General features: G+C 52.0%; 1 protein-coding gene across 2 annotated transcripts in view; it reads left to right on the top strand.

The window, feature by feature from the left end:
• Positions 1–306: 306 nt before the first annotated feature.
• The window catches only part of TBC1D10A (TBC1 domain family member 10A), a 34,832-nt gene continuing 19,837 nt past the window's right edge, over positions 307–15,301 (top strand). Inside the window, exon 1 of one of the 2 annotated variants that reach the window (XM_031005594.2) lies at positions 307–595. In XM_031005594.2, the coding sequence (XP_030861454.1) occupies positions 387–595 (209 nt within the window). In that variant the 5' untranslated portion in view covers positions 307–386. Of the gene's footprint in view, positions 596–9,096; positions 9,183–15,301 lie in introns of those variants that run through there. The other variant, XM_004063268.5, reaches the window with a different exon arrangement.

Below are 15,301 nucleotides of genomic sequence, written 5' to 3'. Positions count from 1 at the left end.
GAGGCAGATGAGGAATCCATGGAGGAAGCCCTGGGCCTCCGGCTCGCGCTCTGCAGTAGGTGACAGGCCCCGCTTGGGGCCAACCCGGAAAGGCCCGAGCTCGTCCAGGTGAGTTCTTGTGATTGGCAGCCCGGAGGAGGGCGGGGAGGGCTGCGGTGACGGCTGCCCCGCCCCCTCACTTCGGTCTTGTTGGCGCCCGCCGGGGGAAGGTGGGCGGGGCCCGGGGTCCGCGGCGCCCATTGGGCGTTGGGGGAGAGCTCCCGGGTGGGCCTGGAGCCCCGCCCCCGGCCTTCCGGCGGCCAATAGGCGCCGCGCGTGGGCGGGGCGTCGGCGGCAGCCGGGCGGCTGAGGTGGCCGCTGGAGCTCAGGCGGCGGGCGCGGCCGGGATGGCGAAGAGCAACGGAGAGAATGGGCCGCGCGCGCCCGCGGCCGGGGAAAGCCTGTCGGGAACCCGGGAGAGCCTGGCCCAGGGCCCCGACGCCGCAACCACCGACGAACTCAGCTCTCTCGGGTCCGACTCGGAGGCCAACGGCTTCGCCGAGCGCCGCATCGACAAGTTCGGCTTCATCGTGGGCTCGCAGGGCGCCGAGGGCGCGTGAGTAGCGCCGGGGATCGGAACTGAGCGGGGTACCCACGCGAGGGGCCTCGACACGGACGGAGGCGCCCTCGGGACTTGCCGACACGTCCCCCTCCCAGGCAGGGACCACTAATCCCCGTTCCCTCTCCTGCCCCACCCCCACCACCCCTGCCTTCCTAGACCCGCCCCCTTCGCAGTCCTACTTCCGACCCAGGAGGCGGACGGGCCCACACCTCCACCCGCCACCTCCACCCTCCGAACAGACTGACTCGCTCCCAGGAAGGACCGACTGTGCCCTCCTTCCAGCCGTGGAACAGAATGACAGACTGCCCCAAACCAACCCCTGCCGCCAAGACCTTAGGGATGATCGTTTCTGCCACCCCGACAGGCTCCCAGATGGCTGGCGCCCCCCTCCATAGACACGTATTCTCCATCTCTCCCCCTCCCAGAAACCCACAGACGCCCTTGTCTCCCCGCCTCACTGCCCCCACACCAGGAGACCTCAGACCGACTTCAGGACTGACTGCCCCGCCCCCGCCCCTTCCCAGGACAGACTGACCCTTTCCTCGAGGCATACAGACCTCTGGATGGACAGACATTGGTCACCTCCCTCCCCTCAGCTCCATCCTGGGACAGACAGTCCCTTCTCCTCATGGAAGGGTCGGAGAAGGGCCCCCTACCCCCTCATACACAGCTTCCTCCACTGGCACTGGCAACAGGTGGGCAGGTACTCCCCCTTCCCAGCACCTACAGGGCGACAGGGAGCCCCACCACTAGGACAGACCATCAGCTCCAGCAGCCACAGGAGCCAGTAGATGGGCTCTGTGTATGTCCTGTGTATGTATGCGCCTCCTCCCAAGGGCAGATCTTGGGCGTGGGACGGGGGCAGGCAGGGACACAGCAGGGTCCCTGCTCATATTAGCACCCCCCGATGTCCTATCCCTAGAGCACCCAGACACCCAGCTAGCAGACAGAGAAATGTGGGGCAGTGGAACAGCACCTTGCCTCCAAGCTGGGCCCCATGTTGCCCCACAGAATCCCCCGAGCCCAGGCCTCAGAGATCATGTGTACAGGCTGGCGGTCCCCTTAGGAAAGATGGACTCCATACCCCACTCCCATCCCAGCTGTCCTGTCACGTGAGACCAGTGTTGTGCACAGAACTGACAAGACTCCCTCCTGATGTGTGCTTTCCATCCCAATCACCAGTAGGAGCTCCTGGGGCCCTGCCATGACCCTACTCCAGAGAATATCCTTTGTCCCTTTCTCTGACCGATTGAGATTGTCCAAGGTCACCCCAGACTCTCTCATGACTTATGGAAGCGCTTTAACTGTCTAAGAACCCCTGTCACTTCCGGGATTTTCCCCAGCCCTAAAGCCTCTTATTCACCAGGACTCCTTCTTCCTTGGAGAAATCCAGGCCCCTCCCCTAAGGGGAGTTCCCTCTCACCCACTGGATCTGTCTCCTCCAGTATCTCCCTACTGGCTCACAGCAGGCTAGGTTTAGTCCAGGACTCAGAGAGAGCACCCCTCATTCTGAACCCTCACCCTGACTGATGCTTTGTCACAGTTCCCCAGGGATTCACTTGTGAGAACTTAGTGGGGACCTGGAGTTTTTGAATTGAGAAGCAGTCACCTGGGATTAGGACCCAGGGAGGTGTGTGGTCTTGAGATCTAGGAAAGGAGTTCCCAGTTGCATTTATGGGACCTTGGAAGGAAGAGCTCAGATTTGTGGGAGAATGCTAGGGCATGAGAGTTCCTACTACATGCTTATCAGGCAATCAACCAGATCTTGGGGTGCAGAGCAATGTGATATATTAGGAAAAGGCCAAACTTAGGAATTACACTTGCTAGCTTTGTGACCTTGGGCAAGATCCTGAATCCCTGAGCCTGTTTACTCACTGTAAAGGGCGACAGTAACACCCACTTCCCAACATTACTCTGGGGGTTAAGTGAGTATATGATACGTGAAGGTGCCTAGCACAGCGCTTGTCACAAGTAGCCGCCCAGAAAATGTTAGTTTTCTTTCTTTCCTTCTAAGGGTCTGAGAAATGAAGAGAAAAATGAGGGCATATCTCTGGTATTTGTGGGCAGAGTGAGGCCCCAGTGGAAGCACCTCCCTTTGGCTGTAGTCTCCAACCAGGCAGCCAGACATCTGTCTTTCTTACCCCACAACCACAAACCCGGGATGTGGCTCTGCAGACACCCTCTACATGGCTGCTGTCTGTAGGGCTGGGGCTGAGGTGGGATCCCAGCTCCAGTCCTCTCTCCTTCCCTCACTTTCTGGAGCCTGTCAGTCAACCTAAAATCTCTGGTATCTGAAAGCTTCGATGTTCCCTACTTAATTTATATTGTGGTTTCAAAAAAGCCAAGAGTAAGTCCCTGCCCAAGGCCATAGAGGGGAAGTTATGGAAAGTTTCAGGGTGACCGCCCTGAACCCAGTCTCGTGGTTGAAGGCTAGGAGTCCATGTTCTGTGCTAGAGAAGTGAAACGTTAGCCCTCATGGGTACTGTGGAGATGGTGGGGACTCTGACTCCAGATTAAAGGTCCATTTCAGCTACCCTGGGCCAAAGGTTGTCTCAAGACATTTTGGTTGTGGAAGTTGCCAGGCCTGGGGGTAAGAAAGCAGGTCACAGGCTACCTTACTGAGGTGACTATTAGCTACATGGCATGAGTAGATTAAAAAAACCATAGACTGCACTGTAAGGGATCTTTTTTTTTTGAGACGGAGTCTCGCTCTGTCACTCAGGCTGGAGTGCAGTGGTGCAGTCTTGACTCACTGCAACCTCTGCCTCCCTGGTTCAAGTGATTCTCCTGTCTCAGCCTCCTGAGTAGCTGGGAGGCAGAGATTGCACCCATCACCACGCCTGGCTAATTTTTCATATTTTTAGTAGAGATGGAGTTTCACCATGTTGGCCAGGCTGGTCTTGAACTCCTGACCTCAGGCGATCCACCCACCTCAGCCCCCCGAAGTGCTGGGTTTACAGACGTGAGCCACCATGCCTGGCCTGTAAGGCATCTTAATAGATTGACCAGCTCAGCCCTTACTTACATAGATGAGGAAACTGAGGCCCAGAGAGAAGAGTAACTTTCTGAAGATCACAGCATATTAGTGGCAGAACTAGGACTTGGACTTAGGGTTTCTGACTCCCAGGTCAGTACAGTTTCCACTGCCTTCACCATCCATAAATATGGCCTTTCGTCCCTGCAGGATATCAGGTGTCAGACAGGTAGAACAGAAGTGTCTTAGCAGTCACCTGCCTGCTCTTACCTTCCCTGACTTGGCTCAGCGCTTTCGACTCTCTCAGCAGTATATGAGGCTAATAGAAGTGGCCCAGAAGGATAAGAGTATGTTGTCATTACCAGTTCATTAGACTGATTAGCTTCAGGACTGGGAAGAGGCTCATTCACCTTTTTCTCCTCAGGCCTGCGGTGGAGTAATTAATACTTATTTGCTGGGAGACATTTCAAGTCAGGAAGCTGAAAGTGGCAGGGCATGGTGGCTCATGCCTATAATCCCAGCACTTTGGGAGGCTGAGGCAGGTGGATTCCTTGAGTTCAGGAATTCGAGACCAGCCTGGGCAACATGGTGAAACTCCATCTCTACAAGAAAATACAAAAAATTAGCTGGGCATTGTGGTGGGCATCTGTAATCCCAGCTACTTGGGAGGCTGAGAGGTGGGAGGATCTCTTGAGCCCAGGAGGTGGAGGTTGCAGTAAGCCAAGATGGTGCCACTGTGCTCCACCCAGCTCTTTCTTGAGACAGAACATGACCCTATCTCAAAAAAAAAAAAAAAAAAAAGACTGGGTGCTGTGCCTCACGCCTGTAATTCCAGCACTTTGGGAGGCTGAGGCAGGCGATCGCTTGAGCCGAGGAGTTCAAGACCAGCCTGGCCAACATGGTGAAACCCCATCTCTACAAAAAATACAAAAGTTAATTGGGTGTGGTGTCATGCACCTATAGTCCTAGCCACTTGGGAGGCTGAGGTAGGAGGACTGCTTGAGCCCAGGCAGGTGGAGGTTACAGTGAGCTGAAATCATGCCACTACACTCCAGCGTGGGAGACCTTGCCTGAAAAAAAAAAAAAAAGCTGAAAGTGACCTTAGAGATGGCCATCAGCATACAGATGGATAAACTGGAGGCCTGTGAGAAACCTGGAATTCCTGATTCCCAGTCCTAGGCCTTTCCATTTCTTCACCTTGTCTGTCTTTTGAGCCTTCTCCGCAGGGAACCTTTAGTGAGACTGAGATGGTCCCTGTCTGTTTTTGAGTAGTAGCCACAGGCAAGAAAGCAGCTTGCCAGTAAATGATCCTGTGGGTGGCATAGGCATAGATGAGAGTGCCGACAGCATTAGTTCTTCTGGCTTGGCTGGAGACCGAGTGGGGCATTGAAGCCCAGGAAGGGCCGGGTGCAGTGGTTCACCGCCATAATCCCAGCACTTTAGGAGGCCGAGGTGGGCAGATCATTTGAGGTCAGGAGTTTGAGACCAGCCTGGCCAACATGGTGAAACCCCGTCTCTATTAAAAATACAAAAATTAGCCAGGCGGTAGTGGCTCGCACCCATAATCCCAGCTGCTCAGGAGGCTGAGACAGGAGAATCGCTTGAGCTTGGGAGGCGGAGGTTGTAAAGAGTTGAGATCATGCCACTGTACTCCAGTCTGGGTGAGACAGTGAGACCGTGTCTCAAAAAAAAAAAAAAAAAGGCCCAGGAAGGACCAGTTGAGGAAAAAGACATGTTTTCAGCAGGGAAGGGTGGGAGGAGTGATGATACTCCTCCTGTCACTTTGGAGCAGGAAGAACAGACTTGTTTGGTGGCCCTTCTGTAGCATAGAGGAAGTGGTTGGGAAGGGAAAGAAGGATACAAGTTTTATACCAGGTCTCCTGGCCCGAGGGAGGTGACCTGAGAGAGGTGGTCCCTGACCTTCTTCTCCTTTTCGTATGTGATTGTCAGGTCTGGCCTCCTGAGGCTGAGAGCTTCCCATCCAGCCTCAGTCCGCCCAGTCTGCAGGCCAAATGAGGTGAGGAGCTATGCTCTTTGGGATCCCATGGGTGTTGGCTTCCTGTTATGGGAGCAAGGGATCTGAGCTGGGCCCAGGGAGAAACATCTGGAATAGCAGTATTGCCTTCTTTAGTTCTCATTCCCTGGGGCTTTCATTACTAGCCAACTTTGGAAATCATAGAACTGGCTTAATTGGCATCCCTATAGTTTATTGTGTGCCAGTTTTTATTGGAGTGGGGTCAGGGCCCTCCTGGCAGGCCAGATTCTGACTCTTTGCCTTATTCTCTAGTTAGTAAACTCAGAGCATCTACTTTTCTTGAGCCGTTACAGATCCCAGGAGAGCATGGAGCTGGCATTGGGGTGGTCCCTGGGTGTCCCATCTGGAAGGAGGCATTTGTACATATGGGGCCCTGGGCTGTGACTCTAGACTGCAGGCCCTCCCATTTTCTCTCATTTTTCCCTTCTTAGCCTCGAAGGAAAATCCGGTTTGGTGGCCCTGTGAGTGTTAGGTCCTCAGACAAGACCTGACTTGGTAAAGGAGGGAGCCGGCACACCAGCTGCTACCCTGGGAAGGTGCCTGAGTGTCCGCCTGCTGGGAAACTCTAAGCTGTGGGAAAGAGATAAGATGGTAGCACCTACTTGATGTTTTGTCCTACCAGCATCTGGGCCTGAAACAGGACCTCCCAAGGGGCAGTGAGGCCTGGCTGTGGCCCAGCCACCCAATCTGTTTATATCGAGGTGGGCGAGAGAAGGTACTGTGTGCTCCCTCCTCACACAAGCGCCAGAGTCTGGCTGGCTGTGTGATCTTGGACATGTTGCTTCACTTCTCTTGAGCCTCAGTTTCTCACCTGCAGAATGGTTATGATAACACTGACTTTGCAGGATCATTCTGAGGTTTAAATGAACTAATACAGGGTAGGTGCTCAGTGAATGTTCTTCTCCCTCTTAAAGACTGGAGCAGCTTGTGGTTCTATCTTTTCATTTTCTACTTCCCATCTTTGGCTATAATGATGAGTGTCAGTGAGGCCCAGCCCCTGTGGGCAGGAATGAACCCTAACCCATGGTGAATCCTTACTTCCCCTGAGAGGGGTGATTATCCCCATTCTGTGGATGAGCGTACTGAAGACTGAGGAAAAAGTGCCCAAGGTTTGCCAGCTGGTAAATGGCAGAACTGGGACTAGAACCTGTTTCTTGACACTGCATCCAGTAGTGACTACACCTTGCTAAGGTGGCAGCAGGCAGGGTGCCAGGTGCTTACTGCCCCTAAGTCCCTAAGGCCCCTAAGGTCCCCACACCCAGGGCAGGAGTTAGCAGGAATCTGGCTGCCTCCCCCTTCCAGTATGGAGGGCAGAGCAGGTCTCAGTACAGGGAAAGGTCATGGCCATCAAGCAGGAGAAAGGCACAGGGAGGAAAATCCTTGGAGAGGTCCTGGAAGCATGGCCAGATCAGGCCTGATTTAGTCCTCCCATAGGCCAGAGTCCGGATTGCATTGGTCTTGACCCCAACATGCTGCATAATGGCCATTTGACTTTGATATCTAGTCTGTGCCTTTTGGAAGAAGTGTTACTTTGTAGATGAGGCAGGGATTATGTTGCTTGTACCGGTGAGGAATCTGAAGGTTGGAGAACTCTTGCTGTTAGTGAACCGTGAAGCCAGACCAGAGAGGGATCCCAGGCCCTCCGACTGTCACCCAGTGCTCCTCTAGCTACATAGCACTGACCATTCTCTTCCCCTTTCTCTTCCTCAGTCAAGGTAATTGAGCCTACAGGCTCAGCATGCATTGCCGACTAGAGCAGGGCCCTGCCATCATCCATCCGTTGTCCTAGGTGATCACTTTATCCTGCAGACAGTACACTTGAGGGGTAGGAGGCCTCCTTTAACTGATTAGTCTGCCCCTGGTAAATCTATTGCCGCAATCCTGGTCCCAGAGACCCTCTCCAGCAGGGAGAACACTGTACTGGCTACCCCACTGGCAAGTCAATGCTCCCGATACTTAACCAGCTTAGAAGCCCCCACCTAGGATTTCCGGGCAGCTGCCAACTTTGGCTTTCTCTGTCTCATCCTTCCATTTCCTGTCTCTCCTCCCCCTACCCTACCCTACTCCATTCTGTGCCCTGTCCAGGTCTTCAGAGGCTGCCATAGCTTAGCACTCAACACCGCTTCAGGTAGAGAAATACTCAGCAGACCCAGCAGCCTGGGAGAGCAAACCAAGGCTTACTTTTGCCAGCTTATCCATCTTAGCAGTGAGCTTATTTACCACACATTTATTGAGCACCTACTCTGTCAGACCCTGTGATTTGGACAAGAGATACAGAACTGAACAAGATGTCTGTGTTTTATTGCCCTCAAGGCACTCACAGACTTGCTGAAAAATAGAACCACAGACAAATCTTTCCAGTGTTGAGTGATGAAGGCTGTCATTGAGGCATGCAGTTGCTCTGGGAGTACAGAAGAAAAAGCAGCCAGCCCCACCTACAGGAGCCTAGAAAGTAGTAGCATTTGATCCAGGCTTCAGAAGAGGCAAAGCAGGGCAGTCCATTGGATGAGAGGGGGCCCATGTGCAAAGTCCCTCCCAAAAGCAGTCGTTTGAGCATGTGTGCCAAGAGCAGAGATGACAAGAAGAACAGGAGGCAGTAGGATGATACGACCAGAAGAATGGGAGGCAGTAGGATGATACGAAGCAAGGGTAGGTTAGGGAAATGGGTTGGGCAGTCCGAGTCTAGCCTTGAATGTCAGGCTGAGGCCTCTTGTGTTGCATAAAAGTTAGTCCAGGAAATGGGTTGGGCGGTCTGAGTCCAGCCTTGAATGTCAGGCTGAGGCCTCCTGTGTTGCATAAAAGTTAGTCCAGGTCTGGCATGGAAGACGGCATAAAGAGGAGCTGGACTGCAGGCAGTGAGACCTGTTGGGAGAATCAAGGATGGCCTAAAAGGGCTGTGGTGAGACCTGGAAGAGGTCTGGAGCAGTGAGGATAAAGAGGCTGGCAAATCATTAGGGCTTGGTTCATGACTGCCATGTGGGCTGATGGAGAGGTAGGAAGGCTCTGGACTAGCTGAAGTGGCTTTGGCCTCTTACAGAGTCCATTCTGGAGCCCTCTGGCTACAGGGAAGCAAGGCCAGCTGTGGCCTTCCTCTGAAGAGGGCAGTGGGCTGCTGTGACTCTGCGTTGTCACAGCTCTGGGCTCCCCAAGGTGCCTGGTATGGCTGGCTTGCCCAGGGCACATCAAGGGGTTCTTTGTCTCCTTCCAGCAGGAGAGTGGGTTGGCTGACCTGGTTGGGGAAGGAATAGGATAAGCGGTGTTGAGCTTCCTGGTCTCTGCCTGGCAGACATATTGGATGATAAGAAAGGATGCAAGGAGAACCAGAAGAGAGGACTGGGGCCTGAGAACATGGAAAACCTACCTTAGGGTGGTATGGCAACTGGGAAGGGTGGGTTTGGGCCTTTGGACACAGCATACACTGATCAAGGGGAGGCACTTGGCAACTGGAGGCTTGTTTGACCTCACCTAGCACCTTTATTCTGTTCTTAGAGGTAGTGCCTTGGCTGGGACAAAACCTGTGAGAAGGCAAACCCCTCAGCACTTACAAGGGGCACCACCAGCGGCATCCGGAGGTGAGAGATTCTGGCTGGAAATGTGGATTTTAGGCTAGTGTTTGAGAAAGGGCTCTGAACCAGGCACAGGGTCAGAGTGTCAGTGATGGCTCCACCACTGACCTTTGTAATATGTGACTTAGGCACATCCCTCACCCAACCATGGGGCTAATGCTTCCAGTTTTTTTCACCCAGCACTTACTATATGTGTAGCCCTGTGCTAGGCTCAGGATATAGATCTGATCTTGCCCTCACAGGGAAATCAGACATTAAACAAGTAGTTTCAACCAGTCTGGTCAACATAGTGAGACCCTGTCTCTAAAAGATAAATTAGCTGGGCATGGTGGCACGTGCCGGTAGTCCTAGCTACTACGGAGGCTGAGGCTGAGCCTGGGAGTTTGAGGCTGCATTGTGCCACTGCACTCCAGCCTGGGTGACAGAGCGAGACCCCATTTCTAAAAAAAATTTTAAAAAGAGAAAGAAGTTACCAGATGTGGTTGTATACAAAGGATTGTGAGGATCAAATGAGATAATTGGATTAGGAGCATAGTATAAACAAATACTGCTGAACGGAGATCTGGAGACCTTAACCCTATGCTTTACTGAGCCACTAACTAGCTGTGTGACCTTGAGAAAGTTGCTTAATCTTGGTTTTGTTTTGTTTTTTTGAGATGGAGTTTTGCTCTTTTGCGCAGGCTGGAGTGAAATGGCACAATTGATCTTGGCTCACTGCAACCTCTGCCTTCCGGTTCAAGCGATTCTCATGCCTCAGCCTCCCGAGTAGCTGGGGTTTTAGGTGCCCACCACCATGCCCGGCTAATTTTTGCATTTTTAGTAGAGACGGGGTTTTGCCATGTTGGCCAGGTTGGTCTCAAACTCCTGACCTCAGGTGATCCACCCGCCTTGGCCTTCCAAAATGCTGGGATTACAGGCATGAGCCACCATGCCGGTCAAAAGTTGCTTAATCTTTTTAACCTCGGTTTTCCCCACATAAAAACTACGCAGTTTGTATGTGTGTGTGTACGTGTGTTTGTTTTTAAGAGACAGGGTCTGGCTCTGTCACCCAGGCTGGAATGCAGTGGTGCAATCACAGCTCACTGCAGCCTCAGCCTCCCAGGCACAAGCGATCTTCCCACCTCAGCCTCCTGAGTAGCTAGGATTACAGGCTGAAGCCACCATGCCTGGCTACTTTTTTTACTTTTTGTAGAGACAGAGTCTCACTATGTTGCCCAGGCTGGTTTCAAACTCCTGGGCACAAGCGATCCTCCCTCCTCAGCCTCCCAAAGTGCTTACATTATAGGTATGAGCCACTGTGCCAGCCAACTAAGGCAGCTTTAGTGGGATGGTGTTGAAGACAGCTACATCTGACATCCTGAGACTGACCGTGGAGTATATGAAAAGTGTTTTGAAGCCTGAGTAACATAGGGAGACCCCATCTCTACATCCCATAATTTAAAAATTAGCTGGGCATAGTGGTGCGCAGCTGTTGTCCCAGCTACTTGGGAGGCTGAGGTAGGAGGATCACTGAGCCTGGGAAATCAAGGCTACAGTGAGCCATTATTGCACTACTGCACTCCAGCCTGGGCAATGGAGACCCTATCTCAAAAAACAAAACAAAACAAAAAACAGTGCTTTGAGAAGTTCTCTATGTGGTACCATGCAAGTTCAGGGGAGTCACCATGGCACATGCCACAGAAGCCACTGCTCCCAGCATGCTCTGTTCCTCTTGTGAGAGGACCTCTCTGATTGATTGATTGAGATAGGGTCTTACTTTTTTGCCCAGCTTGGTCTTAAACTCCTGGCTTCAAGTGATCTTCCTGCCTCTGCCTCCCAAAGTGCTGGAATTAGAGGCATGAACTACCATACCAGGCTGGACTTCTCTTTGTGTGCAGGATCGGTGTCCCTCAGGACTTTGGGAATGTAATCAAATCAAGGGATGCTTTGATTTATCTAGCTCTTTAGTCTGCAAGGTGCTTTCATTTCCACTGCCTCTCAGTAACCCTTATAGGAGCAATGGGAAATTGGTAGGCTATTATTTTACCCTGTTTCCTGATAAGGAAACCAAGGGTGAGCAAGTGATGGAACAGGGCCTGGCACCCAGCATTCCTCCTTCCTAATTTCCCATCTTACCAAAGTTGGTGACCACTGTGTGGCCTCTCCTCCTCCCCTTCCTGTCCCAGTCTTAGGACTTCAGCCCGGCCCCAAGTGTCTGCACTTCTCCTACCAGGCTTTTCAGGTTGTTTTTGTTGCTAAGTTGTCATGATGGATGACACAATTCCTGTCCCAGGACTCCACACACAGCTCCTCATATGTACCCCAAGACAAGGCAGGAGTAGCTGGGTCGTGAGTGACCCAGTGAAGGAGCATAAGTTTGGAGAACTCCTGTCCCTACTCAGTGCTTTGGGCCTTGGACACTGTGAGTCCAGAAGCGATCTTCCGCGGCCAGCCACTTTTGGAGAATGCTGCTGCTTTCCCTTTCATCTTCGCTTGGCTTCACAAAGAGAACCTAGGCTGGGCACTGTGGCTCACGCCTATAATCCCAGTACTCTGGGAGGCCAAGGTGGACAGATCACTTCAGTCCAGGAGTTCAAGACCAGCCTGGGCAACATAGCGAAACCGTATCTCTACTAAAAATACAAAAAAATTAGCTGGGTGTGGCGGTGGCATTGGGAGCAGGAGTATTATTAGGATTAAGGGAGATGTTGTTGGTAAAGCACCCAGCACAGTGTCTGTCACAAAGTAAGGGCTCTGTGGAACATGGCGGCTCTCACAATTCGAGTGTAAATTACCCTCTGAGATTTTACCTCAGACATTTAGCATAATGGTAAGGGAGCAATGCAGCTTTGGGATGAAAATCTGGCTTCCCTCACGTGCTCTTCCAACCTACCCCACGACCGTGGAGGTTAGGCAGGAGCCAGTCCCACTCAGCTTGTGGTCTGGAGCTTCCTGGCCTTCCAGGGCAGGTTGGGAATCCCCCCGTGAGTTCCTCGCTGAGTCATCTGGAGCAGGGCTGTGATCTGAGGGCCTGACCTTCCCTTTCCTTGGTCTGTAAAGATAAGCAGAAGTAAGAGCAAAGGTGGGCCTCCCGAAAGATTCCACTCAAGGCTTGCAACCAGAGTGCTGCCCGGGGCCTCTGTCCTCCTGGGTGGTGGTAGTCACTTGGGGAAGGAGTCTGAGTTTGCTTAATAATTACCACCACCCTCCTCTGTGTTTTTTTTGTGGTTTTTTGGTGGGGTTTTTTTTTTTTTTTTTGAGTCAGGGTCTCCCTCTGTCACCCAGGCTGGAGTGCAGTGGCATAATTATGGCTCACTGCAGCCTTGAACTCCTGGGCTCAAGCAATCTTCCACCTCAGCCTCCTGAGTAGCTACGACTACAGACATGCAGCACTATGCCTGGCTAATTTTTAAAAGAATTTTGTAGAGACAGGGTCTCACTCTCTTGCCCAGGCTGGTCTCAAACTCCTGGCCTCAAGCAGTCCTCTGGCCTCTGCCTCCCAAAATGTTGGGAGTATAGGCGTGAGCTACTGTGCCTGGCACCATGTAGACTTTCATCCTGAGCTTCCTGTTCTGCTTCTGAGTGACCCCCTCCATCCTCCCAGGATAGTCACAGTAATGCCATTTCACAGAGGAGCCTGTATGGTGGACGAGGCTTTCACCTACATCACCTCGTTTAATTCTGTGAGAGTATTTATCATCATAGTCCCCATTTTAAGAAGCAGAAACCAAGTCCCAGAGAGGCAAAGTGACTTGCCAAGCATCACACAGCTTGTGCCTCTGAGTCCACTGAGCTCCAAGCTCCTCAGGAGCAAGGCTGTGTATACCCAGCCTACTGGACAGCACTTGGTGGTGGAGTTGAGTGACAGAGGGAGAGATGAGCAGTGCCCGGATTCACTTTCCAGTGCCATCCCCTGCTTGACTTGGACTTTGGCCAGTTATTGTCTTTCTGAAGAACCTGAGTTTCCTTATTCACAAAAGGGAGTTGATAATTAGAGGACTTATCTCATGGGCTTGTCAGGATTAAATGAAATAATGTAAGTTAAGTGCTGAACACAGTGTCTGGTGCATAGCAAGCGTCTGGTGTTATAACAGACATTCAGTTAAGTTAATTGAATATTAGAATTGTAATGTTATAAAATGCCATCATCAAGCAGATCTGTGCTCAGCCCTGTGCTGGGCTTTGAGGAAGATCTAGAGCTGGTACCAGGCCAGAGAGGGAATGCTTTTCTTTATCAAGTTCTTACTATGCTTTACCCACCTGATATCAAGGTAGAGGAGCATATTCCCTTTTCACTGCTGACAACACTTAATGAAATTCAGAGTGTCTGAGGTCACCAAGCTCATGAATCACTCAACACACACATTTGTTGGCCAGGCATGGTGGCTCATGCCTGTAATCCCCACACTTTGGGAGGCTGAGGTGGGTGGATCATGAGGTCAGGAGATCGAGACCATCCTGGCCAACATGGTGAAACCCCGTCTCTGCTAAAAAAAAAAAAAAAAATTAGCTGGGCGTGGTGGCGCACACCTGTAGTCCCAGCTACTCAGGAGGCTGAGGCAGGAGAATAGCTTGAACCCGGGAGGCGGAGGTTGCAGTGAGCCGAGATTGCGCCACTGCACTCCAGCCTGGGTGACAGAGCAAGACTTCGTCTCAAAACAACAATAACAACACACACACACACACACACACATTTATTGAGCACCAGCTAGGTATCAGGCTTGGGACACACTACAGAGAATGAGGCCAAGAGAGCCCCTGCCCTCCAGGAACGCGCCTTCTCATGAAATGCTGCCTCTGCAGAACAGCCCTTAGGTGGAGAAGCTCCACCTGTCCCACTGGACTGCTCACATTCCCCAAACAAGCCATTCCCTCTTCTATTAACTAGCATTTGAACATACTGAGTGTTTTGCCTGGTGTGTTCTTTCCCCTTTCTCAGCCTAGCTACTTCCTGTCACCCTTCAAACCCCAATTCAAAAGTCAACTCCCCTTTAAAGCTTTCTCTAAACAGCCCATCCTCACCCTGGGGTCTTTTTGCAGTCTCCTAGCCCCTTCTACATGCTCCTGTGATGGCACTTCTTCTCTGTGTGTTATTTACCTACCTGTTTGTTGCTGCCAGATTGACCTCCTCAAGGGCAGGGACCACATTTTATTCATCTTTGTAGATTCAGGGCCTGGAACACAGGCTCTAGAAAGGTGTGCATGGAATATAATGAGGGCCTGATTGTGTTCTGTCCCTGGAGTAGTTAGGAGGGGCTTTGTAGAGATGAGAGGGAGTTCGGAATGATGCTTCCCAAGATGATGGCACCAAAATTGAATGGGGGTTGAAGGAAGATGGCTCAGGGGTAGGGGCTTATAGAGATGGGACTAGGGGAGAAAGGGATGTGCAGGGGAACAGGAGGGCCTTGAGAGCCAGGGCCTGAAGTTTCTTTGTTTTTTGTGTTGTTGTTGTTGTTATTATTGTTCTTTGTTTTGTGTTTGTTTGTTTGTTTGTTTTGAGAAAAGGTCTTGCCCTGTGACCCAGTGGCCCAGTCTAGGGTGCAGTGGCACAATCATGGTTCACTGCAGCTTCAAACTCCTGAGCTCAAGTGATCCTCCCACTTCAGTCTCCCGAGCAGCTGGGATGACAGGGCGTGTGCCGTAATGCCCAGCTACAGGGTCTGAGGTTTCTGTTGGATAATGAGGGCAGTAGGGAGCCATGGACGAGTCTGGGTAGAGGAGGGGCCTTATATAAACAGTGAGTCAAGACTAATTTTGGTAAGATCTATCAATGAGATCTAGCAGTTTGGTAAGGATGAGTCAGGGTGGCCCCTGGGTGCCTGCAGTGAGACTGTGATCCAAGGACTCAGTCACCAGCAAGGGAATTTCAAGCAGCACTCTGCCTGGTAGGAGCTGGGATTTGGAGAAAAGATGTCTTCTGTTGAGAATAGTCTCGGGCGGCACTCAGTCACTAATACCTGTAATCCCAACACTTTGGGAGGCTGATGCAGGCAGATCACTTGAGCCCAGGAGTTTGAGACTAGCCTGGGCAACACGGTGAAACCTTGTCTCTACAAAAAATACAAAACTTAGTGGGGCATGGTAGCATGAGCCTATGGTCCCAGCTACTCGAGAGGCTGAGGTGGGAGGATGGCTTAAGCCCAGGA

This window comes from Gorilla gorilla, chromosome 23 (assembly GCF_029281585.2).
Source record: "Gorilla gorilla gorilla isolate KB3781 chromosome 23, NHGRI_mGorGor1-v2.1_pri, whole genome shotgun sequence".
NCBI lineage: Eukaryota > Metazoa > Chordata > Mammalia > Primates > Hominidae > Gorilla > Gorilla gorilla.
This window is presented reverse-complemented; position numbering and strand designations above follow the sequence as displayed.